The following is a 26815-nucleotide window of genomic DNA, read 5'->3' as shown; positions in this document are numbered from 1 at the left end:
AGGGTTGATTCAAGGACTGACAGCTCAGGAACCATTTCAGAAGCCACTAGTTTCAGAGGTATTAGTTATAGAACCAGTGGAGTCAGTCCTTGAGGCAGCAGAGGCTGTTCAGGAACAAGCAGAATCAGTCATGGAGTCAGCTTTGCAAGGCCCTGAGATTGTTGAAGTGGGTGATATACAACCTGCGGAGGGTACAAATTCAGAAGAATTATCTGTCCAGGAATTTACTCCTGCCACACAAAAGGAAAATGAAGCTCAAAGGGAAGCTGTTGAAATAAATGGAGAGGGCAAGGAGGATAAAAGAGGTGCAGGAGAACCAGGGGATGAATTTGTTGAGGAGGAGGCCCAGGTGCAGAAGCCTCAGTTATCTGAGGTGGAGGAGAAGACTGCAGAAGGAAAAATAGAGGAAGTAGAGGGGATAATAGATGGTGAAGAACTTAAAGGGTCCCAAGTAGAAGAACCTGCAGAATCAGAGCCTAGTCCAGAGGAAAGGCCAGCTGTAGCAGCAGAGGAGGGTACTGATGGTGGTGTTGTGGTTGAGAAAGAGGAAGTGGAATGGGAAGAGCAGGAACAGGGAGCAGCAGATTTTGGAGGAGGTGTAATTGAAATTGAGGCAGGGAGAGAGAAGGTAGAGGCTGGAACAGAGGCACAGCTTCAGAAGGTTTTCAGAAAGGTGGAGATCCCCCCAACCAACAATACAGAACCGGTGGAAACGCAAAAGAAACCAGGTAATTGAACTTCTAATTAATGTGCAACTACTAAAGTCAACCTTAGACGAAAAGAATGCAGCTCCGGTTTCACGGTGAAATGACCGCAGAGTGGCGCAAAAAACCTGAGAGGATGTATGCCCGGCAATGAGTTGCCCAATCAGTGGGGGAGAGATAAAGGAGGAGCCGGGGATTCCAGAGAGAGAGAGAGAGAGACACGCAGCAGTGTTCGTGTGTGTTTATGTTGTGATATTATGCTTTCAGTTCAGCGTTTGTGTTAATTAAAGTCTTGCTGTATGTGGATCCGGCTCCCACTGATTGGGCAACTCAGCGCCGGGCTTGCATCCTCTCGGCCCGGCCATGCCCTCCTACTCGTCACACATATTTTATTAACTCTAACCCAAACCCCAACCCTAAACCTAACCACCAGTGGAGTAAATTGTTTTATTTTTAGAGCGCAAATACAACCTCTGAATCGCGCTTATCATTGTAAATGTGTACGTGGTTAGTTCCTGATTCCCACGGGACCAGAGCCTGCGTATAGGAGGTTGCTCACGCAATGTGCTATCAAGGAAGGTAGAGGAAAGTGTGTTCATTCTTAAATTGATGCAAAAATGTCTGATGTGAGATGGAGCTTGTCAATAATTTGGATGAATGGAATTCATTTCAGGGTACGTGAATATTCTGAAGCAACATGCTGATTTCCATGAGTTTTTCTCCCTAGTCCTAGTGCAAGTAGGCTTTCGCTTTCTGCTTTTTATGCTTACAATATACAGCAAAGGAAATGGAGGGCATCCCTTCAGTTTATAACAGCATAAAGACCCGTAACATGCTTCTCTGGAGATGGCTGTCTGAAGTCTGGTCCCTGGGTGCACTCTGAGTCCTCTATACACAATCAATTACACAATCACACTGCTCTGCAATATACTGCCACAGCCAAGCTGTGCACAATGGGGATTTAGATGGTATCTCATTATTTCGATTTTGAATTGAAAAAGTAGAGCAGAATGTTATCGAACCACAGGAAGAGAATAGAATAGAATAGAATAACAAATCACTTTGTCACATCAATATATACACTACTGCAATGGTTGGTGAAAGTGTTGTATACATCCTCCAAAAACAATGCAGTGGTGTAACAGATCTTAGAGCACAATGTACACAGTGTGCAATGTACATCATGTACAGTACACACATTTTACACAATGTACACAATTTTCTTGAATACATAATATACACATAAAGCACAAAGTACAGCTGTACAGGTATTTTACAAGTGAGATCAAAGTGACAGTGCCAACAGAATAGAATAGAATAGAATAGAATAACAAATCACTTTGTCACATCACTATATACACTACTGTAATATGTTGGTGAAAGTTTTGAATGAATGCTCCAAAAACATTGCAGTGGTGTAACAGATTTTAGAGCACAATGTACACAGTGCGCAACGTACAACATGTGCTGTAAACACATTTTACACAATGTAAAAAATATACTCATATACATAATGTACACATAAAGCACCAAATATATAGAATAGAATAGAACAGAATACAATAGGATACAATAGAATACAATAGAATAGAATGACAACACATTGTGCCATAATAACTGTTCTTACCAAAGGTAAAGAATGTTGTTGCAGTATATTTGGGAGAAAAGAGTATAATAAATCCCACCTAAACACCAGAAAGCACTACAGGATTGCACACTACATGAGTAAAAGATGCCTAAAAAAACACACTGGACCTTATCCATGAAAAACAAGCAGAACAAATTTGTGTGTATATTGTTAGTAAACCAAATTCTTACATAAACTGACCAATTGAATTCAATGGAACAATTCATGTAAGAATGGATTCATTTACGTTTTACACACAAATTTGTTTTGCTAGTGTTTCATGAATAAGGACCATTGACTGAAAAGAGGCTCTAAAAGAAACACAATCTCCATTAGTGTTATTTTAACATCTATGGAGACCTCATAGCAACCAGTGAGAGAAAGGTCAGTTCTGTTGTGTGTCCAAAACTCACACTAACCCAGTTGGAGCTTAATTTCTGATGAACCATTGTCCTATATGTTTCTGCTTCTGCTACTCCTATGCCCTACATACAGAAACACACTCATTCTACTAAGAATTAGACACCCCCAAACCTTACTACCATACAGCTTGAACTTCAAAAACCTGAGTCAAATAGCCTCTGTCACTGTATGTTCTGTTCAGATAAAGCAGAGTAAAAAGCTAAATGCTTAAAAAGTGTCTTTTGACCGATTTAAAGGAATAGTTCACCCAAAAATGAAAATTCTCTCATCATTTACTCAACCCTCATGCTATCCCAGATGTGTATGACTTTCTTTCTCCTGCAGAACACAAAGATTTTTATAAGAATATCTTAGCTCTGTAGGTCCATACAGTGCAAGTGAATGGTGACAAAAAATTGTAGCTCCAAAAATCACATAAAGGCAGCATAAAGGTAATCCAGAAGACTTCAGTGATTTAATCCATGCCTTCTTAAGCGATCTAATAAATTTTGGGTGAGAACAGACCAAAATGAAACTCCTTTTAACTGTACATCTTGCCATTGCAGTCTCTAGGCACGATCATGAGTTCAAGCTCGATTACACTTCCTAGTGCTTAACGTATGCGCAGAGCACTAGATGACGCTAGGAATTGAGCTTGTAATCATGATCGGCAAGGAGACTGCTGATGTCAAGATTTATAATGAAAAAGGGGTTACATTTTGGTCTGTTCTCACCCAAAATTTATTAGATAGTTTAAAACGACATAGATTAAACCACTGGAGTTTGATTACTTTTATGCTGCCTTTACTTCCTTTTTGAAGCTTCAAAGTTTTGGTCACCATTCACTTGCATTGTGTGGACCTACAGAGCTTATATATTCTTCAAAAAATCTTCAGTTGTGTTACAAAGAAGAAAGGAAGTCATACACATCTGGGATGGCATGTGGGTGTAAATGATAAGAGAATTTTCTTTTTTTGGGTGAACAATCCCTTTAATTATTTGAGGATATTTTATGCGTGTACTATTGTATTAGAGTGTACAAAAGTAATGTGGTTTGCTTCATTACGTGGGACACAAGGATCTACCACTGCTTTTATTTCAGAGATTATATCATAAAGGAGCTTGGTAAACTCAAATAAAGGTACAAGCTTTTCAGATTTTTGAGTAAGATTCTCAGTCTAGTCCTCCATAAAAACAATAATTAGTTGTTTACCAGTTTCTTTGGCCATTTAAATCTAAGGTCTGGAGGAAAATCTCCTACATTGTATAAAATGCACATTTCCCTCCCACTGATATACACTGTAAAACGTGTTAACCTGCAGTCTTTAACTTAAGGAGCTATTTCTTCCTGATATAATGCTTAAAATTAGTTTTGTTGGTGCAACCTAATTTATTCAGGTTGATTTAGCAATGTAAAATGTTTTATTCAAGTCAAAAATACTAAGTTAATATAGATTTTACCACATGACGCACATTTTTTGCAGTGTACACTGACAAATATGTCATTTAATATTACTAAATCAACCTGACAAATTAAGGTACACCAATGAAAGTAATTTTTATATGTTAGATCAAGTAGAAATACTGTAGATCCTTGAGGTGACAATTGCAGGTTATCACTTTTTTCAGTGTAGTAAATTATAAATTGGTAAGTTTGTCTACAGACACAAACATATTTTTTCACTTTTCTTGGGCTTAGCCCTTTATATACTGAACTCTTTTACTAAATGTGTCACACACACATGAGTATATACTGTGAGAGCATCATTTAAAATTCCATAGGTATCCTCCAGATCTCGTCGCACCGTTCCACTGTAATTTTCACCAGTCTGTTAAATGTCTCCCCCATTTCACAACAGAGGTCAACGTGGACACTAATGGACCAGTTAAGTTGCAGGAGCCTGTCATTACAAAGTCCAAAGCAACGAGTAGTGAGGCTGTTAATGATACAAAATATCTCTAAAGACACCTGATGTCTATGTACAGCACACAATGAATGTTGAAACTTCTTCATTCTTCTATTTAGGTAGAACACATGAGGCCAATGACGTGAATGAAATTATTGCCTCCAGGGACCAGAATGATCAGGGTGAACCAGCGATGAGGAACACTGTTGAGGAGCTCCCCCCAACACCCATTCTTGGCCTGGGTCTTGGAGACACTAAGGAACCAGTGGAGACACATGATGACTCCACACGTATGACAACAATGTGACAAACAGAATTCACACACACCAAAGATGTTTACTGTATGTGTTTAAGCTTTAACAACAGTAAGCTATTGTGTGGAATCTTGTGGTATGCTTGAAAATGTCTCCAAAACCAGATTCTAGTAGCTGGTTTTACATAGTCTCTGGCTGGGCCAAGGAGCTGGGGGGTGACATTTACCTCATAGACCATCTTGATTATGCTGGTTAGGGTTGGTAGACCACCTTGGACCAGAAACAAACCAGCTACATTGTTCCAGAAACCAAAGAAAACCCATTACTTGGATGAAAGAAAGACATTAATAGTGATAAAAGGAATGAAGTTAGCACAGGGAGTGATTTGCAGCATGGCATCATTTTAAATAGGTGGTAGTTTCTATAGAGAAGCACACCTGCTCATTTCTCTTTTTTGTTTTATTGAACTTTTAACTATTGACAGTGCTTTCTCTTTCACTCTTCAGAGTCCAAATTCCTGGGGCAGGAAGCATGGAAAATAGGAGCCATAGCAGCAGCTTTCTTTCTTATTCTGCAAACTGCCATCACTATTGTCTACATCCTAAAGTGTAGGAGAAAGACGAACAGGTTTGTGCTGGAATAATTAGGAGGTAAATATGTAGTTTGCTCAAATAAAAATGGGTAGATGCTTTTACTTAAAGCAACATACAGAGAATTGATGTATACATTTGATCAGTTTGTATGTTCCCTGGGAATTGGACTAGGGTTGCCAGCTTGGCCCTGTAACATTCCAGGACACCTGATCAATGACTGAAAAACGTATTGGTGGCCATTATACAAGAAATAAAGAATGTTATATATGATTGTATAGGCTACTCCTTGTTTGATATAGAAATTACCGTATATATACAACAGCATATAATTCAATCATTTCATAACATAATTCCATAAAAATTAATTGTGTAATTTTTAACCAAATTAAATAAAACTTAAAATATAACTTTTTTAAATTGTATTTTGTTAAAGATTACTCAGTTCAATTTGATGGAAGTTTGTTATGAAATTGAAATGTGTAAAAACAAATTAGTGTATTTTGTGTGTGTGTGTGTCTGTGTGTGTGTGTGTGTGTGTGTGCAGATTTAAACATATTAACATATTATTTAACCCTAAGCAGTTTTCTTGAGTTTATGGTTCACACTAAACTTTTAAATGTTTTAAAATGTATAAATACGTATGTATAAAGTTTAAAAGACATTCATAATTTAAACCAAAGGAAATCAAATAAATGTATATAAACAGTTACAAAAAAAAAAAAAAAAAAGAAAAGATTTACAGAACGGATTTCAAGATTTATGCGTTTCAATTTCATAACAAATTGCCATCAAACTGAATTGAGTTACCTTTAACAAAATTAAGTAAAAATCTTAGATATTTTAAGTTTTACAAATTACATTTTGTTAAAGATCACAAAATTCATTTTGATGGAAATTTGCTATTAAATTGAAATACATAAATCTTAAAAATAGGCTCTTTTTTTTTTAGGAGTGTTTGGTATTATGAACTTAAGAGATCTTAGAGTAAAAGGAAGGACGTTTTCCAGAACATTTAAGCATTATAGTAAGTAGACTATAGTTTAAGGAATTGTTCAAACAAAAGTGAAAAAGCTCAATCATCTGAACAAACCAGTTCACTAAAATGTAATCTGATTTTCTGACTGACAGTATATAAGAATGCGTTTGATTCTTCTCCTTGCATAGTGTGCTTATAAAAAAGGGTTCATATGTGTGAATGCATCAGGAAAATATTGAAATTCTGGCACAAATGGAATTTAATTTTTCCAGGATAGATGGCCAAAAACGTCCTGGTTACTTTCATAACCTCCGTTCCCTGATGGAGGGAACGAGACGTTGTGTCGATGTAGTGACACTAGGGGTCACTCTTGGGAGCCCCGAACACCTCTGATCTTTGAGAAAAGGCCAATGGGAATTGGCGAGTGGAATTTGCATGCCATTCCCCCGGACATACGGGTATAAAAGGAGCTGGCCTGCAACCACTCATTCAGGTTTTGTGCTGAGGAGCTGAAACAAGGTCTTGGCCATTTCAGCGGGTAGTTAAGTGTTGTGGCAAGAGGGACACAACGTCTCATTCCCTCCATCAGGGAACGGAGGTTACGAAAGTAACCAGGATGTTCCCTATCTGTCACTCACTCGACGTTGTGTCGATGTAGTGACACTAGGGGTCCCTATACAAAACACCACAACGACTACTGTGTTATGTGGACTGGCAGAGCGAGACGGGCAGACCGCTGTGTGCCTTGTAGCCAGCGCACCAGGCCATCACGTAATCTTCCCCAACGCTCCTACGAGCGTCGAATGGTTCCCCCGTACCTGGGGATAAGTCGACTGCCCCAAAAAAAGCCGTGGACTCTTCTCCTCTTTTTTCTCCCCAAAAAGAGTGGAAATCGTTAACCGACTGGGGGCCATAAGTGTCCAAGTCGGGGGGGGGGGGGGGGGTGTCACTCCCAAGGGGAAGACACTGCGGAGACCACACCCGGCCCGGGGTTTTGTCGGAAGTATGTCATGTGGAAAAGTCCCATGGTAGGTCCTACCTGAGGGGGGAGGAGCTCTACAGACACGGTGACCAGGGGCAAAGGCCTATGCCCAAAGAAGATGCAGTTTACCAAGAGGGAAACAATTTTGCGGAAGATCCATCACACGGGGTTACCTATGGTGAACCAGCGCACGTGGAGCACCTCTCCCAGTACAGGGCTTAGTCATCCAGGGTCCACAACTTTGTGAACACGACTGGGAGTCAAAGCGCACGTCTTCACCTCAGGGAGGGGAAAGGCGCTATACGCAAGCGGTACACCTGTCCCGGAACTTATCTGCTCGTACCTGACAACACATGGGATGAGACCGGCTCAACCCGGAGATTGTAAAACCTCGCAAAGGTGTTGGGTGTTGCCCAGCCCACTGCTCTGCAGATGTCTGATAAAGAGGCACCACTGGTCAGGGCCCAGGAGGCCGCCACACTCCTAGTAGAGCATGATATGCTATCATGACGGCATCAATGACCCAGTGGGTGATCCTCTGTTTGGAGACAGTGCTCCCTTTCTGCTGACCGCCAAAGCAGACAAAGAGCTGTTCAGAGCATCTAAAGCTCTGCGTGCAATATAAATAGATGTGCAAAGCACCAGACACAGCAATGCCAAGGCTGGGTCTGCCTCCTCCTGGGGCAGCGCTTGCAGGTTCACCACCAGATCCCTAAACGGGGTCATGGGAACCTTGGGCACATAGCCCGGTCAGGGTCTCAGGATCACGTGAGTGTAGCCTGGACCAAACTCCAGGCACATTTAGCTGACAGAGAATGCCTGCAGGTCCCCTACCCTCTTTATGGAGGTGAGCACCGTCAGGAGGGCAGTCTTCAAAGAGAGTGCCTTTAGCTCAGCTGACTCAAAGGGCTCGAATGGAGCTCCCCGTAGGACCACAGAGAGGTCCCATGAGGGAATGAGGCACGGTCTGGGGGGATTTAACCTCCTAGCGCCTCTCAGGAAACTGATGATCAAGTCGTGCTTCCCTAAATACTTACCATCTACTGCATCGTGATGTGCCAATATAGTGGCAACATACACCTTCATGGTGGAGGGGGACAGCCGCCCCTCCAGCCTCTCCTGCAGGAAGGAAAGCACCGATCCGACTGCGCATCTCTGGGGGTCTTTGCACCAGGAAGAACACCACTTAGCAAACAGATGCCACTTCAAGGCATACCTCGTAGAGGAGGCCCTAGCCTGAGTGATCGTGTCTTCCACTGCAGGTGGTAGGCCACTTAGGTCTTCCGCATCCCATCCAAGGTTCCAGAGGTCTGGTCACAGGTGCCAGATGGTGCCCCGTCCCTGAGAAAGAAGATCCTTCCTCAGGGGAATTCACTGAGGGGGAACTCAGTCAGGGCATACCAAAGCGGGCATTGGGAGGATTCCCGGGAAGCGAACAGGTCTACCTGCGCTTGACTGAATCGACTCCAAATCAGCTGGACCACCTGGGGGTGGAGTCTCCACTCTCCTCTGAGCATAATCCATCATGACAGCGCGTCCGCCGTGGTGTTGAGGTCGCCCGGGATATGAGTGGCTCACAACGACTTGAGGCACTGCTGAGTCCAGAGGAGAAGACGGCGGGCAAGTTGCGACATGCAACGGGAGTGTAGGCCACCTTGGCGGTTGATGTACGCTACCGTCGCCGTGTTGTCCATCCGGACCAACACATGCTTTCCCTGAATCAACGGCCTGAGCCTCCGCAGGGTGAGCAGCACTGCCAGCAACTCGAGGCAGTTGATGTGCCAACACAGTTGTGGGCCAGTCGACTGCATTCCCATTGCATACGGTGCCCCAACCTGTCTTGGAGGCATCCGTCGTGACGACGATATGCCTGGAGACCTGCTCTAGGGGAACTCTAGCCCGTAGAAATGCCAGGTCCAACCAAGGATTGAAGAGGCGGTGACAGATCGTTGTGACGACCATGTGATGTGTCCCATGGTGCCATGCCCATCTCGGGACTTGAGTCTGAAGCGGTCTCATATGCATCAACCCGAGCGGTGTAGCCACCGCTGAGGATGCCATATGCCCCAAGAGCCTCTGAAAAAGTTTCAGTGGGACTGCGGTTTTCCATCTGAACACTTTCAGACAGTTCAGCACCAACTGTGCATGTTCGCTTGTGAGGCACGCCATCATCGAGACTGAGTCCAACTCCAAACCAAGAAAAGAGGTGCTCTGAACCGGGGAGAGCTTGCTCAAAGTTTTCCCAGTTGACCCAAAGCCCCAGCCGGCTGAGGTGCCTGAGCACCAGATCCCTGTGCGCACATAACAAATCCCGAGAGTGAGCTAGGATTAGCCAGTCATCGAGATAGTTGAGTTGCTTAGCGGGGCAAGGGCTGCCTCTGCGACTTTCGTAAAGACGCGAGGTGACAAGGACAGGCCGAAGGGGAGGACTTTGTACTGGTATGCCCGGCCCTCGAAGGCAAACCGCAGGAAGGGTCTGTGTCGAGGCAAAACCGAGATGTGAATGTACGCATCCTTCAGGTCTACCCCCACGAACCAATCTTGATGCTCCGCATCTGCTTTATCCACCTGGGGAATTGCCGAATACCCCCTGGCAGCCTCACCATCAAGGGTAGTGAGAGCGGGGGAGCTGAAAGACCAGGATCGGACAGTAAAAGGTGCCCTCCATGACCTCGACAGCTCTTCATGCACCTCCAGGAAGAAAGGGACCGGGGCGGGGTGTGGCCGTGAGCAGCGCTCTGGGCCCAGGAACCAATCATCGAGCCACGAGGGTTCAGGGGAGTGTGGAGAATTCCACTCTAGCCCAACACTCATGGCCGCCCGGGCAAGCATGGCCGTCAGCTTGGCATCAGCCTGCGACTGGGCGACCGCACCCGAAGGTGGGAGCCCAGCCGAGGCCTCAGCATCAGACTGGACGAGCCCGCTCTCCGATGCTGTGATTGACAACTCATCCTCTTCGCGAGCTCCGAATGAGAGTGCGAACTCACCCTGAGATGAGCCGGCAGTCTCATCCCAGAACCCGACCGGGTCAGACGAGCGTGCTGGGGAATGGGAGGTCCGTGGGGTGTTTCCCAGCAGAGGTAGTCCCATTGAAGTCCCCAAATCGCCCCCAGTGCTAACCAACGCGGCCTCATACCCGTAGGTAGAAGGACCGAGGCGGGGAGCCGCTGGAGTAGCTTCCCTTCTTACGAAAGAAAGCCACGACCGCAACGTTGCCATAGTCATGTTCTCGCAATGAGGACATGACCCATCCACGAACGATGTCTCCGCGTGGGCAGCGCCCAGACACGTAAGACAACGATCGTGGCTGTCAGAAGCGGAGAGGTAACGACCGCAACCAGGAATTATATACAAATGGAAAGACATCTTTAAAAAGACGCTCCCGTAAGTGGCACTCTTTTAGAAGGAGAAAATATACTCTTTCAACAGGAAGAATATACTCTTTCAGTCTGCCAAAGTGCCCAGGGGCATTCTCTGCACTGCACCGGTGCAGAGGGGGAGAAGCTGCTGAAATGCGCTCTAAATCCAGCAGATGAGGTGAATGAACTCGGCGGAAGAATTCAGCTCAATGAATAGAACCGCTCGGCTCCGAAGAAAATATCTGAATGAGTGGTTGCAGGCCAGCTCCTTTTATACCCGTATGTCCGGGGGAGTGGCATGCAAATTCCACTTGCCAATTCCCATTGGCCTTTTCTCAAAGATCAGAGGTGTTCGGGGCTCCCAAGAGTGATCCCTAGTGTCACCACATGGACACAACATCGAGTGAGTGACAGATAGGGAACCAGGAATATCCTGGAAAATCCTGGACGGGTGGCAACTGAGCGATTTCAGTCATTTCAGCTATATTACTTTTAACCACACTCTCTCTCTCTCTCTCTCTCTCTCTCTCTCCAAAAACCACACAAAAACATGTATACCAATTATCCTGAAAGATCTACAAACTTAAGAGACATTTAGACTGACTCATACTAAACCTCATTTGACATTTCTTCATTGACATCTGACTTAACATGCATGTATGTTAGCAGTAGCGTTGCTCCAATCAAAGAGCTTGAAAGTGGAAATGGAACTATAGAACATGACATATCCAACACAGATACCACTATTCTAATTGATGTACAGTGAGTATACGACCACAAACTCCCCATATTTATAAAGAACAATAAGCACAATTATATATGTTTGTGTTTACAGAAATGCTGTAGATGACCTTCCAGAGTACTCACAGGTGCAGCAAGAGGACGTTGCTATGACAACCATCCCACTGGACTCAGAAACAAACTTGTCCCATGACCTCAGAACCTCAGTTGTTTAGCACTGCCTACCTTAAGAGTAGGATTCTACATGTGCATGAATATGTGTATGTGTGTGTGGGTGTGTGTGTAAATGATTGAGTGTATGTATTGAGTGGTTTGGTTAATCTTGACACCAGTGTCACTCCTGTGTTATTTACCATACAGATGAATGGCTCATTATTTTGGAAAAAATACAGTACATTTCATATACACTACACAAGAAAGAAAAGGAAGCAGCAGGAACTGTATAAATATGTATTGTCCAGATCTCTCCATGTTTGTCCTCAAATCATATTGCAACTTTATAAAGCCAAACTACAATTGCAATTCACATAACTTTAATGAATGAAACTAAATCTCATGGCCATTTACTTGTAAACATATATCCAAATTCATTAAAGTTTTTAAAGAATTAGAAAGTTTGACATATGTTTGGAATGTATTACTTTAATGTGCTCAGAATTAAAAAGGGTTTAAATGTTGTCGTGTTTCTTTTTTTCATTTAAGCACTTTGTTTGGTCCAGTATTTTGCCTTATACTTTTATGGAAGCCATAGATACTCCTGATCTATCAGAACTTTGAAAAGGTAAAAACAGTCATAAAGTAATACAGACGTAAATGAAGAGTCACGTTCATTACATGATTCATTATATGATATTTGATGCTCAAGATGGTGCCGCAGACAGCCGCATCGGTGTGGAGCTCTCCAATTCTTTTGTTGTTTTTGTTTGTTTGTCCTGTGTTTAGTTGATATTTTTGTTTGTTTGTCCTGTGTTTAGTAATTTTTTTTACAATCAGTTTTACCAGGGACAAACTGCTGAATATTCATCAGCACATACTAGACAATCTTTTCCTGGTTTTGGACTATTCTGACGTTTTGCTGGACATTTTAGTTGGAGGCACAGCTGTGTTGTTAAAGCGTGCTATGAGACGCAATTAAGGGAAACGAGCCAATGCGCTGGTCAAGCTCCAACAGCGCGGCTTTTGAACAGCGCTGCTGAGTATTCATCTAGCGAATCTCCGCTCTCTCCCTAATAAAACAGACAAACAACATCTCCTCACCCATACAAACAAGGACTTTTCAAACTCTACTGCCTTGTTCTTCACAGAAACCTAGCTGAGTGAAGCCATTCCGGAAAGTGCATTACATATGCGGGACTTCCAGCTGTACAGAGCGGATCACATTGCGGAGTTAACAGGGAAAACGAGAAGCGGTGGAGCATGCTTTTCATCGAAATGAAATGAAAGTTACAATGAAAGTTGGTGTACAGATGTAACAATGTTAAAGAAGATGTGCTGTTCTAATTGTAAGCGCTATTTATCAACTGTAAGCCATTCTACTCGCCGTGGAAGTTTTCCTCATTTATTCTGGTGAGTGTGTACATCCCGCCACAAGTGTGCGTGAACGCAGCACTACAACAGCTGGCTGATCAGATCACAGACAACAATACCCGGACTCACTTATTATTATTCTCTGTGATTTTAACAAAGCCAACCTCACCCGTGAACTGCCAAAATACAGACAGCACATTACATGCCCCACCAGAGACAGAAATATACACAACATTAAAGGATGCATATCGCTCTGTCCCTAGAGCAGCTTTGGGAGTCTCTGATCACTGTCATCTTCTTCCAACCTACAGGCAGAAACTAAAATCAGATAAACCTGTAGTAAAGACAAAAAGATGGACCAGTGAAACAGAGCTGGAACTACAAGCCTGCTTTGACTGCACTGATTGGAGTGTTTTTGAAGCTGCAGACACCAATCTGGATGAGCTCACAGATACTGTAACATCATATATCAGTTTCTGTGAGGATATGTGCATTCCTACTAGGACTTATTTAACATTCAACAACGACAAACCATGGTTTACAGCAAAACTCAGACAGCTTCATCATACCAAAGAGGATGCTTACAGAAGTGGGGATAGTATCATGTATAATCAGGCCAAAAACACACTGACTAAGGAAATTAAAGTGGCTAAAAAAGCTACTCTGAGAAGCTGAAAAACAAGTTTTAAGCTAACGACCCTGCATCAGTGTGGAGAGGCCTGAAAGACATTACTAACTTCAAGACACCATCCCCCAACACTGTAGGGAATCAACAGATGGCTGACGACCTGAATGTGTTTTACTGTAGACTTGAAAAGCCCAGTCTCACACTTCACACCCGCTCTAACCTTCACTTAAGATCTGTGAAGAAGATGTGTGCTGGGTCTTCCGGAAACAAAAGACAAGGAAAGCACAGGGCCCAGATGGAGTTTCACCAACTTGTCTAAAATCCTGTCCTGACCAGTTGGCCCCCATATTCTCACAGATCTGTAACAGATCACTGGAGCAGTGTGAAGTTCCCTGCTGCTACAAACGCTCCACTATCATCCCTGTCCCAAAGAAACCCAAGATCAAAGGACTTAATGTCATTTGAGAGACTGGTGTTGGCCCACCTGAAGGACATCACTGGACCCTTTCTAGATCCCCTTCTATTTACTTATTGAGCAAACAGGTCTGTGGATGATGCAGTCAACATGGGATTGCATCATATCCTGCAACATCTGGACAGACCAGGGACATTTTGTGGACTTCAGTTCGGCTTTCAACACCATCTTCCCAGCTCTCCTATGGAATAAATTAACCCAGCTCTCTGTTCCAATGTCTATCTGTCAGTGGATCACCAGCTTTCTGACGGATAGGCAGCAGCTAGTGAGACTGGGGAAATTCACTTCCAGCACATGTACAATCAGCACTGGAGCCCCCCAGGGATATGTGCTCTCCCCACTACTCTTCTCCCTGTATACAAAGGACTGCACTGCCAAGGACCCCTCTGTCAAGCTCTTGAAGTTTGCAGATGACACTACTGTCATCAGCCTCATCCAAGATGATGATGAGTCTGCATATAGAAGGGAGGTTGAATGGCTGGCTCACTGGTGCAGTCATAACATCCTGGAGCTCAACACACTCAAAACAGTGGAGATGATTGTGTACTTTAGGAGTAACACCCCAACATTGACTCCACTCACCATTCTAAACAGCACTGTGGCAGCAGTGGAGTCATTCAGGTTCCTGGGCACTACCATCTCACAGGACCTGAAGTGGGAGACCCACATTGACTCCATTGTGAAAAAGGCCCAGCAGAGGTTGTACTTCCTTCGCCAGCTGAGGAAATTCAATCTGCCACAGGCGCTGCTGATACAGTTCTACTCAGCAGTCACTGAGTCTGTCCTCTTCACTTCAATAACTGTCTGGTTTGGTTCAGCTAAGAAATCAGATATCAGAAGACTACAAAGGACAGTTCGGTCTGTTGAGAGGATTATTGGTTGCCCCCTGCCCACCCTTCAAGAACTATACACTTCCAGAGTGAGGAAAAAGGCTGGAAAAATCACTCTGGACCCCACTCACCCTGCCCACTACCTTTTTGAACTGTTGCCTTCTGGCCAACGCTTCAGAGCTCTGAGCACCAGAACCGTCAGTCACAGGAACAGTTTTTTCCCTCAGGCTATCCATCTCATGAACAGTTAATTGCCCCATTGAGCAATAACTATGTGCAATACACAGTTTAGTCTTTCTTATATTTATCCAACACATCCAACCTCTTCTGCCATTTCATACCTCTGAAAAAAAAAACATTTGCACTGTACATTACAGATTTGTATTTACACTGTACATAACAGATTGTATTAGATTTGCACTACCCATGTGTACGTGTGTATGTATGTATGTGTGTGTCTGTATGTATGTGTATAATTCGTTTTTTGTTATTTTTTATTTTTTTATTATTATCTATGTCTTGCTGCTGTTTTTGTATTGTTTTTGTATTGTTGTATACTGGAAGCTCCTGTCACCAAGACAAATTCCTTGTATGTGTAAGCATACTTGGCAATAAAGCTCATTCTGATTCTGATTCTGATTCTGATAAAAGTACAACATTGGTCTCCAAACAGAACACATACACCGCCCTTATCTGCTAACATCCAATTTAATCCTTGTCGATTCTGCATTGTCATTCTACTTGTTGCATTTACCTGTTCTCCCAATGTGGATAAAGCAGCATCAGTATAATTGATAAACCTCTGCTGATTGTAGTAAATATAATTGATCCATTCTGTATTCTTATTTGGTGTTATCCAAATAAATATTGACTCAAATACTGCCTTTATTTAATCTCTAACCTTATATTCATTAGGTATACCTCTAGGCTGACCTATGGAGTCTAAATATACTCTAGGGTCTGGTTTATAAGATCTTTTAGCTCTATATTTCTTCTCATTTCCCTTAATAGGCAATCCTGGTTCCCATTCCACTATATTGACCTCCTGAACAATCTGTACTCTAGCACATATTCCTTTCCATTCTTGCATTAAAAAGGCCATACGTTTCTTTTATCCACAGACCCAAAATAAATCTGCTAATACTACTGTCTGATCTATATACAACACCAATGAAGGTAACGCTATAGTTTGATATTCACACTGTTCTGGGGTTATTTCCATTCCTTTGCTTACTCCTGGAGCTAGCTTAACTGGAGCTCTGAGTGGTACACCTGAATCCCACGGAGTATCTTTAACTAGGTACCAAACAGTAGCACACCTTCCTTTGAATTTTCCCAAATTATACTTTCCTTAATTCTTTTTATAGCATTCATATTCTTGCCTATATTCTATCTTGTACCATTCTGGGATTTTCACCTCTTTTTCTGCTACTTTAATGTGTTTAGCCATGTCCCAATTTCTACACCAGTCTCCCCAAATTGGTCTATAAAAGTGACTATTGTAAATCTGACTGCCTAAATAAGCTAGACAGTATCGCTTCCTTCAGATTCCTCTTCAGGCCTCTCTCTCACTCTGGGTACCCTGGTGCAATGATTCAGATGGTACCATGTGGTGCTGCCTTCCACTTGGACTGCTGTTGGTGTTGCTCTTACCACTTTTCAGGGTCCCTCTCTCCTGGGATCATTCCACTTTCTCCTGAATACTCTTAGATACACCTGATCACCTGGAACAATTGAACAGGGTACTTCTGCTTCACTGGACTCTTTCCTTTTTTCCTGCAAATACATAGCTTTGTGTATTGCAGTTAGTTGTTGCATATACGCTTTCAGTTCCATTTGCAATTGCTTAAGCGAGGGTCATTTATAAGGACCTCTCCAGTTTGGCACAGGCATGGGTCGACCTGAAAGCATTTAATGCGGGGTTAGATGTGTATTTCTGTTAGTTTGCATATGATAGCTCATTAAAGCAAGAGGCAAAGCATCAGTCCAACTGAGCTTAGTGCTTGCACATATTTTGTTAAGTTTGGCCTTGAGGGTCCCATTTACCCTTTCTACCATTCCCTGTGATTGTGAATGATAAACACATCCTAGTCTCTGTTTTATTCTTAGTTGTTGCAATACCTTCTATACAGTTTGTTGTATAAACGCCGATCCATTGTCTGAACTAATTTCTGACAGTATTCTGAATCTAGGTACCTCTCTTGTTAGAAATTTGATTACTGTTCCTGATCCCTGATCTGCTGATGGTACTGCTTCCAGCCATCTGCTAAATCTGCATATTACCACAAGCATATAGCGCTTTCCTTGCTCTTTCTTTATCATGTCCACATAATCAATAACCGAATGTTTGAATGGTCCTTCTGGTAGTGGTATGTGACCTATGGGTTTTATTATTGCTTTTCTGACATTGTTTTGAGCACAGACTTCACATGTGGACAGAAACTCATCAACCTTCGCTTGCAAAAATGGAGACCAATATCCCTGTTGTTTAATTTTCCTTATCACTTACCCCCTTGTGCAATGGTCAAAACCATATCCATCTGAAATCAGAAAATTGAGAAGCAAAGTTGATGCAACAATCTGTCCTTCATGTGAAAGCCATATCCCTTGCAAATCTTTTTTCGCACCCCTATGTTCCCACGTAGTGTATACGTATGGGCCTGCTTCCTGTTGAATTCGAATTATATCATCCAACTGTGGTTGTGGTTCAATAAGAACCACTGGTGCTAATACTGCTCCTTGACAGCCAGAAGCCTTTTTGGCTTCTAAATCTGCTGCATTATTTCCCTTGATGACAAAGTCGTTGTCCTTTTTGTGGGCTTGACATTTAATGATCTGCCAATCTTGCCAATCTTTTAGGTAACATCATTGCAGAAATCAACTGTTCAATCTGTTCTGCATAATGAATTGGGGTTCCATCACTTTTTCTGAAACCTCTTTGTTTCTATACTGCTACAAACAGGTGACAAACACCATGATCATCAGCTGAATCAGTGAAAATGTTAACTGTTTGTCCTTTACCTAACTGACACGCAGCAGTAAGAGCTTTCAATTCTGCTAGCTGAGCAGAACAAGGTTGCGCACAATGTTGTGATATTACCGATATAAAGTAGTCTCCATCTTGTTTCACAACTGCATATCCTGCATGATTTCCCAAATGATCCCTGAAACAAGAACCATCTACAAAAAAGTGCCATCTGCTTCAGAGATTGGTATAGACTCAAGATCTGGCCTCAATCTAGTGAATGCTAATGAATTAGCCACGCAATCACGTGGTGCTCCTTCATGGGCTAAAGGAATCAGTTCAGATGGGTTAACTGTATTACATCGCTTGAGGGTGACATCTGGGTATGTAAGGAGTGATGCGTATGTCAAGCGAGCTTGAGTCAAAACAAATTTGCCCTGTTTAATTAGTTCCACAGTTTTGTGATGTGTATCTATAATCACTGGATATCCCATAGTTATTGTTGAAGCTGTCTCATATGTATAACATACAGCTGCAGGACCCTGTTCGAAACATGGCAGGTAGCCCTGAGCTACACTATCCAATTTGGTGCTATAATAAGCTATGGGCTGTTTTTTCCTTCCACTGCATCAACATTGCCGATGCATATCCATCGACCCTATTAGCAACATACAAATGAAATGGTTTAGCGTAGTCTGGCGTAGCTAAGGTAGGTGCTTTTTGGAGTTCTTTCTTTATTGACTAAAATACTAGCAATGTATCATTACTCCATGTTAATGGCATATTCAAATTCTTTAACCCTGCTTGTTTCATTATTTCACGCAATGGTGCAGTTTTTACTGCATACTCCTCTATCCAGTCTGCACTAAAACCAGTCATTCCCAAAAAGGTCATCATTTGACCTACTGTTTGCTTATGCCTTCCAATTGGGCTGGAGCTATGGCTTTTGTTCCATAGGCTACCAGTCATTCTAAGTATTCAACTTGTGGTTGACAGTACTGCAACGTAGTTTTTGAAGCCTTGTGGCCTCCTTGAGCCAATTTTCTGAGCACTGTGATGGAATCTCTGTGACACTGCTCCAATGAAGTGGAACAAATCATCAGATCATCCACATATTGCAGTAACATAATTCCTATCACAAGATCTTCCAAATCAGCCTTAAGTACACATGTGGCAAATGTTTGAAACCCTGTGGCATTCTGGTATAAGTGTACTGTTTGTTACCATATGTAAATACAAACAGATGTCTGCTCTCCTCGGCCAGTGCAACACTGAAAAATGCAGAACAAAGATCGATTACAGTAAAATATTTAGCATCAGTAGCAACAATCGATAGCAGTGTGTGAGGATTGGGAACATCAGCTGGCCAATCTTCTACTATGTCATTAACAGCTCTCAAATCATGTACAAGACGCCATTTAGATTTGTCAGTTTTTGTAATAGGTAAATTTGGAGTATTACAGTAGCTTTCTGTCTCTACTAATACTCCTGCCTCAACCAATCCCTCAGTGGTGTTTTTAATGCCTTGTTTGGCCTCTGGTCGCAGTGGATATTGTGATTTTCTTGGCAAACAAACACCTGGCTTTGTTTTAATTCTTATTGGACTAGCTGATTTTAGCAGCCCTACATTTGTATCATATTTTGGCCATAATTCGGCTGGCACCTGATGTTCCATTTCATCTAACAGTTCATTGTTTACATTTTCTGCTGAGTCTGGTACTGTCGACATTTGTTTTTCAGTTTTTTGATTTATGACTACTTCCTGTGGAATATCTGTCATTACCGCTCCACACAATTTTAATGTACGCTTTGTCAGCTGAATGAAAAATCAATGGGTTAATAGTTGATTCCCATACACACTGTTTAGCTTTTTTCATCATCTGTCCCAAATATTTTGATTCCCAGTCTTTTCCTGCATACAATGAAATATGCGGAACTGAGTTTGGCACATTGAACCATTCTGTCACAAATTCACACTCATCTATCTTCATAGCCGCTCCCTGTTTACCTATTATGATGTATTGTGAGGTCAACTGGATTTTTTGCCCTATAGTTCCTTCCTGCCATTCCTTTTCTTTCTCAAAATCTCTTGTTGGATCATACACCATTGTACAATTAAATTCTGATTTTGGTGAATGAGCCTCAAGGATCTGAGCCCTGATAAACTTTCCCCACTTACTGATTGTCGTTCTTACCTCATCTTCTATCTGACCTAACCAATACACTGTAAAAGATGAGGCGAGGAGCAGTTTTCCTTCTTCAGGTGAGGCTTTATTTTCCCCTCTTGGTGACACTACTTTACAGTTTACCTTCACACACTAAACTGACACTAACACACACAGCTTTCATAAATAAACTTTCACTACTAGAAAAATCCTTGCTCTGGCTTGGCTCTGTCATATCCAGTCTCTCTCTCGACTGAGTGTTGTGTCGCTCTATTTATGCCGCTCTCCCCGTGCTCACTGAAATTAGAGACAGGTGTTAGACATAATTTAGCTCAGGTGTAAGCGCCCTTACCACTTTCTCTCTCCGGAGAGATGCTTGACCATGCTCCCGCTGCCACATACACATTTACACCTGGCTCACATACCATCATTTGTGTCCCTATTCCTTTTGTATCAATATAGACTCCCTCTGGAGTACACCAAATTTGCAGTCCCAATTTACATAATGCATCTCTTCCTAACAAATTGGCAGGAGTTTGATCTGACACAAGAATTGGTGGAGATACAGTTTTATTTTCAGTTTGTAGATTGACTGGAGCTGTCATAGGAATTAGCTGCATTTTGTCAGAGAAACCTATTGTCTTTGCAAATTTTCCAGACATGGGGAGATGAGAGGCGTAATTTGAACTGACACAAGTGTAAGTTGCTCTAGTGTCTATCAACATGAGTGTGACTTTACCCTCTATTTTAACCTGCAGCATAGGTTCTTGATCAGCTTCTGTTGTCAAAATTGGAAGCTGACTCTCCCTTGTAGGATTCTCTGGGCACCCCAGTATCCTAAATTCAGACCCCCACGAATCTACTGGACTTTGAGGTAGGGTTTTATTTGGCTGTTGCCAATTTGCTGGGCCTTGTTGTTGGACCTGACTGGGCTGCTGCCAACTCATCCCCCCTTCACCATAAGGAGACTGTTGCCATGGATTGGTTGGGCAGTTGCATCTGTAGTGTCCAGCTTGACCACATCCCCAGCACACTCCAGGTGGACCAAAATTTGGTCTGCCTTTTCCTCTCTGTCCCCCTTGTGGCAGCTTTCTTTTCCATCCCACTTGTCCTGGCTGCTGAGTGTAGACATTGACAATTGGCTAATAAGTTTCACAGTTGTAGGGACCAGTACAGCTTGAGTGGGTTGGACAATTGGTGGATTTGGAGTGTTCATCTGAGAAGGAGGGATGTTCATTGGAGCTATCACTGCTGTCTGCTCTGCCTCTTCTTTCTTTATAGGAAGTATCTTCTTTTTATTCTTGCTTGTCAGTTCTTCGAGTTGCAGCTGTGTCAGTTATCCTTGCAGCTCTCTTTCTTGATTCATGAGTTTCTGTTAATTCTTTCTGTACTGATCTACTGCATGGGACACATGGTCACAGAACTCTTTGTGTGTCTTAGAGTTCAGACCTACCACATCTTCCAGCTTGTTCTTGACTGCTTGTGGCATGGTATCAACCACTGCATTTCTGAAGAGTGTGGTCATCAAAGGGTCTCTTTATGGATCCCCTTCTGTTTCTTGTTTCCATCTTTTGAGTTGTCTCTGGATATAGGTTGTTGGGTTTTCTGCTTCCCCCAGCTGTTCAGTACTCTTGGATCGATTCTGTATGGGTGTTCAGCTCTTAGTGCCCTCCACATGTCTGGTCGAGTCGGATCGAAAGCTATGCCATCCAGGGTGATTGTGCCCACAACTTTTCCCAGGTTGGATTCAAAGAGGATCTCTTCCATCTTTGCTCCGCCCAGTATCTTTGCTAGGAATGCCTTGATGTCTCCTACTGCCAAGAGCTTAACCATTGTCTCTTCCTCAAATGCCCTAACCCATTTCCCTGCATCCTCATGGATGTCAGGCAGACGAGAAACCAGCCCCTCCAGGTCTTGTGTGGCCCATGGCACATACTGTGCCTGTGTACCTTTAACTAGAATGGAACATTGTTTAGGTCTAGCCCCTAATTTTTTTCAGAGTCTTTCTGCCTGCTCTCTCTCGTTCTTTTTTCTTAATCTGTTACTATGTCTGACCATGCTTGTATCATCTGCTTTGTTAAAGCTTCTGAAAAGCTTTCTGACCTTATCTCTCTCATTTCTCCTTCACTATCTTCCCTTCCTTCTTCATCCAATACCTCCCATCCTGAGACTTCTTTGTACTGTTCTTTTGACTTCCTCAATGCCTCCTTCACTTGCTTATAACAATCCAAATCTAACTCCCTCTGTCTTCCTTCAGCTCGTTCCCTTTCTGAAGTTCTTTCTGTGCTTATTCTACCTCCATCTATCTCTACTTCCCCTTTTACATCGACCTCTCCAATCACTTCCATTGTTCCTCTCATCATTGAGAACTGATCACCTGAGGGCACATAAGGAGGAGGAGGCTAGCAAACACTTCTGCTAGTTTTTCATCTGTCTTTTTGTCTTCATCTTTCAGCATTTTTCTTGCCTGTTATATATTTCTCAAAAAGTTTTCTCCTTTTTTAAACATTGTCAACACTTTCTTTTCTCTTTCCCTTTTAATAATTCTCTTTTTACTCTCATTGTTCACTTTATAGTTCTTTATCAATGTTTCCATCTCCTCAAACTATCATAACAAATGTTCCCTCTTTTGGCCATTTCATATTCAAATTTTTAGTTCTTTTTTCCCATTTCTTTGAGATTTTATCAATCAATTCTTTACACAGTGGATTTCTAGATTTTAGTATTTCCACTGGAGTGTTTGCCATGATTATACCTTATCGTAATATAACAACACTTATCTTCAATACAACCTTTGTTTAAAATCCAATTATTTAGTTGACTTTAGTTTAAAGTAATACACTGGACTCAAAGCTTTATTGTTTGTCCAGATAATGTGATTTCCAAATGGAACTGAATCACTTTAAAGTTCTTTATAATTTCAATTTTCTTACTTGTCACTGTGATACGAACTTTAACTCTAAGCACAGTTATACAACTTGAATGTATAAATTCTCTGTAAGAGGTCAAATAAATTTCTATGCAACAGTCTAGTTCTAGAAGATCTGGCACACATCCAACAATCACAACAGCTGCTCTTTGTCAGTTTAGTTAATCTTATTTCACGGTTCCTTCATAGCATGAAAAGAACAGTCCAGAGCTAAATTTTAATCAATAACCTGACAGATTGGTGATATTTACTTCTCAATTCAGGGAATACTAATGTGTTCGGGTTACCGATACTATTCATTTTTCTATCCGTACTAACTGTCTTACAGTTAACCATGCGAGGCCAAGATCAGGATAGCCCTGATGAAAATTTATATAAACTACTGCACAACCGGGATTTTCTGCAATTAATCTATCTCTGGGATCCTCTAAATTTAATAGATTGATTTCCCTTATTACAGTCACTGGTTACACACATTCCGAAAAATGGAGAGTTGTATGTCCACTCACATACATGTTTCATCTCATTTCTAGCACTAATTAACATGCAGGGTTGGGAGGGTTACTTTTGAAATGTATTCCACTTCAGATTACAGAATACATGCTGTAAAATGTCATTTGTAACGTATTCCGTTAGATTACTCAAGGTCAGTAATGTATACTAAATACTTTGGATTACTTCTTCAGCACTGGTAGATTTTTTCACTTGTTTTGACTATAAAAACTCTGCCAGTACAGTAAGACAAAATACACATGTTAGAAATACATTCTCTGAAAAACCTAAATATCTTATGCAGTGTTGTTTCTAAAACAAGATAAATCTAATTGATCTTGTTTTAAGGATTTTTAGATATTTTTACAGGAAAACAATACAAAAATTATGATCAAGAATAAGATTTTTGCCCTAATATCAAAGGTCTTACTAGAAAAAAAATTATTATGATCCAACGCGAATTTTCTTGATAAAAAAATATGATCATGCCTGGTAATGTGCAGGTGGCTAGAAATAGCATTTTAGCTTAGCGTAAAACTGACAATTTACACAAGGTTTATTTCTATTTCTTCTGCTCCAAACTTACTTCAAACTTACTTCTCTGTCTGCTCGTATGAATGTAACACATCATAAGAAAGTGTTTCACTGCTGTTCAAATGCACTTTGGATCGCATCATTTATACGTATAAATTTTTTCCATCTGAAAGGACTAAATATTAAATGAAACAAATGACAATAAAATGCAAAGTAATCTCAGTAATCAAAATACTTTTTGAATGTAACTGTTTTCTAATTACCAATGATTTAAATTGTAACTGTAGTGCAATACAGTTACTTATATTTTTTATTTTAAATACATAATCCCGTTACATGTATTCCATTACTCCCCAACCCTGTTAACGCGCAAATATCATCTGCCTTTTTTGGACACCATGCAGTTCCTGTCTCTGACATTAAGTCATCCTTTTAATATCCACACACACACATCTCCTTTAGAGTCATATAGAGTTAAACAAAAAGAGGCTGCCCACATACATGTGTTTCATGTCATTTCTAGCACTAATTAATGCACATATATCATCTGCCTTTTTCGGACACCAGCTCTGCTCTTATTAAAACATTAAATTATCCTTTTAGTATCCCCACACACTTCACCTTTAGAGTCATACAAAGTTTAACAAAAAAGGCTGTAATTCTCCCTAGAGAAGCCAAGCTGCATTTTTCCATTGATTTGCACCTTGATTATTAAACTGAGTAAATTATAATTCAATCAATAAATGAATGATTAAATATCAAACATATTGAATAACATTCATAATGCAGTTATTCGTAGTACATTGATTACACATTATTGCATATTGCATACATGTTAATTCAATGATCAAAATGGACTAACTGAATGATTAAATGAAAATATACCATACACGTAAGTGTCTTTTAATATCTCCAGAGTCCGAGGTTTTTGAATTCTTTGGCATATTGTCTTCCTAGAACAGTTAAGAATCCGGGTGTATCGAATCTCACTGGTTTATGACACAAAAGGATTCAAACTAGCAAAGTGCGCAGAGCTCGCCGTTCACACGTCCGAACCTCGCATAGTGCCACGCGACTCCAAAACTTCGGTATTTCAACATATTTCCTGAGTTATTCGATCAATTGATATATAAAAGTCTTCAATCTATAATAAATTAGCAAAATGCAGATTTTATTAAGTTAACCTTTGAATGACACTTAAAATTGGATAAATTAACTTTTAACAAAGCAATTAAACTTAAATAATGATTAAAGACAGGCTTTAGATGTATGAACAAGAGTTTAGATCACTTACTTTTAAATGTACGCACACAGTATCAAACACAATTCAGGAATTTGTATCAGTATGACCAGATCAGCAACAAACTAATATCTGCAGTAAAACTATAGCGTTCTAAAACATTCTAGGGTGTGAACAGTCTCTGATTGGTTGGACTGTTAACCTCACCCAATGAGGAGCTCTGAACTGCTTATCAGGTGATGTGTGCATATGACATGTTACCTAACAGTCCACTAACAGAAATGTCCAGCAGGTGGCGCTTGATGCATAAAGTTTGGCCTTTTGTACAATAACGATGACATATTTATTATCATGTGATCCATTCAACCCAAAACAATCAAGATGGTGGCCCATGCTTAAGTGGTGTTGTTGTTCCTGCTATCTAATTTGATAGTGTTGTTAAAGATAAGTGTTACTTTGTACAACCTTCACACTGCATTCCTTCAAAGGCGACAGGAAGTTTTCTCGGAATTGCTGTCTGGCGGTGGAACATGAGGACAATTGCTTTTCAGACTGTACATGGAAATGACACAGGGCCACACTTCTTATGTTTTTTTTTTTTTTACGCATGCGCAGTAAGATAATTTAAGTTTTTGTACATTTCCATGTGGAAGAGCAACTTTTGGAAAGCATTTGAAAATGGCATTGTGGACGTAGAGCATTTAAAAAATGAAAACAAAGTTTTTAAATTTATCCAAAAGAATGTGGACCTAGCCAATTCTTTGAGCGTGCATATATTTCATACAACACAGTGGACCAGAATATGATGTCACGTGGGAAGGCTTCTGATATATGCAAATAATACATCACAAATAACAAAAATATAATATAATATAATATAATAAAGTGTTAAAATATATTATCTCACTTTCCTTCAACAATAAAACACACAACTTTGAAATATGTATTCTTTCTGTAACACACTTGAAGGAAGGGGTCAACAAGTGTATGATTAGTTTTGGGTTCTTTATTCAGCCAGCATCATTTGCACGATCATTCACAGACCCGGTCACAGCTAGAGCTCAGTACAATACTGTCAGTCACGCTAAACGTAATGTGAACGACTGCTAACCCTTTTTTTCTTCTCTCTTTTCTTTTTCTAGGTCTACTCTGGGATTCTCTTCCTGGCTACTGCCACCTACTGGATACCCATTGCATAGCTGTAAGTGTACTTCAATATACATGCATACGCTGAATAATTAAACAACAATTATTAATAATCAAACAGAAATGACAGAAAAATAAATGTTTGGGGGGGGGGGGGGGAGTTCTAGCTTTTTATACAAAATTAAATTAATCTGTCAATATACTCTATGTTTCCCCACATTTCAATTGAGCCAAGAAGTCAGCATGTGAATTTTCTCTTATTTTGGTCAAGCGTCCTTTCGACATACAAATTCGCAGGTCAGAGTTTACCAAATTTGGACTTTTGATACACAGCGTAGT

The 26815-nt window shown here is 41.3% G+C and overlaps 1 protein-coding gene across 1 annotated transcript; it reads left to right on the top strand.

The window, feature by feature from the left end:
* Positions 1 to 278: 278 nt before the first annotated feature.
* On the top strand, positions 279 to 11760 carry si:dkeyp-118a3.2 (uncharacterized). The gene is made up of 5 exons (XM_051702246.1): positions 279 to 287; positions 341 to 728; positions 4760 to 4930; positions 5401 to 5521; positions 11640 to 11760. Exons 1-5 carry the CDS (start codon positions 279 to 281, stop codon positions 11758 to 11760), a joined length of 810 nt encoding a protein of 269 aa, XP_051558206.1.
* Positions 11761 to 26815: the final 15055 nt, after the last annotated feature.

This window comes from Myxocyprinus asiaticus, chromosome 7 (genome assembly GCF_019703515.2).
Source record: "Myxocyprinus asiaticus isolate MX2 ecotype Aquarium Trade chromosome 7, UBuf_Myxa_2, whole genome shotgun sequence".
NCBI classification, from domain to species: domain Eukaryota; kingdom Metazoa; phylum Chordata; class Actinopteri; order Cypriniformes; family Catostomidae; genus Myxocyprinus; species Myxocyprinus asiaticus.
The sequence above is the reverse complement of the archived record's forward strand: the minus strand, read 5'-3'. Positions and strand labels throughout refer to the sequence as shown.

Excerpts from the sequence above, each read along its gene's own strand:
- si:dkeyp-118a3.2 (XM_051702246.1), top strand. Across the intron at positions 729-4,759 it reads GGAAACGCAAAAGAAACCAG|GTAGAACACATGAGGCCAAT; the intron begins GTAATTGAACTT and ends TCTTCTATTTAG. Across the intron at positions 4,931-5,400 it reads GACACATGATGACTCCACAC|AGTCCAAATTCCTGGGGCAG; the intron begins GTATGACAACAA and ends TTCACTCTTCAG.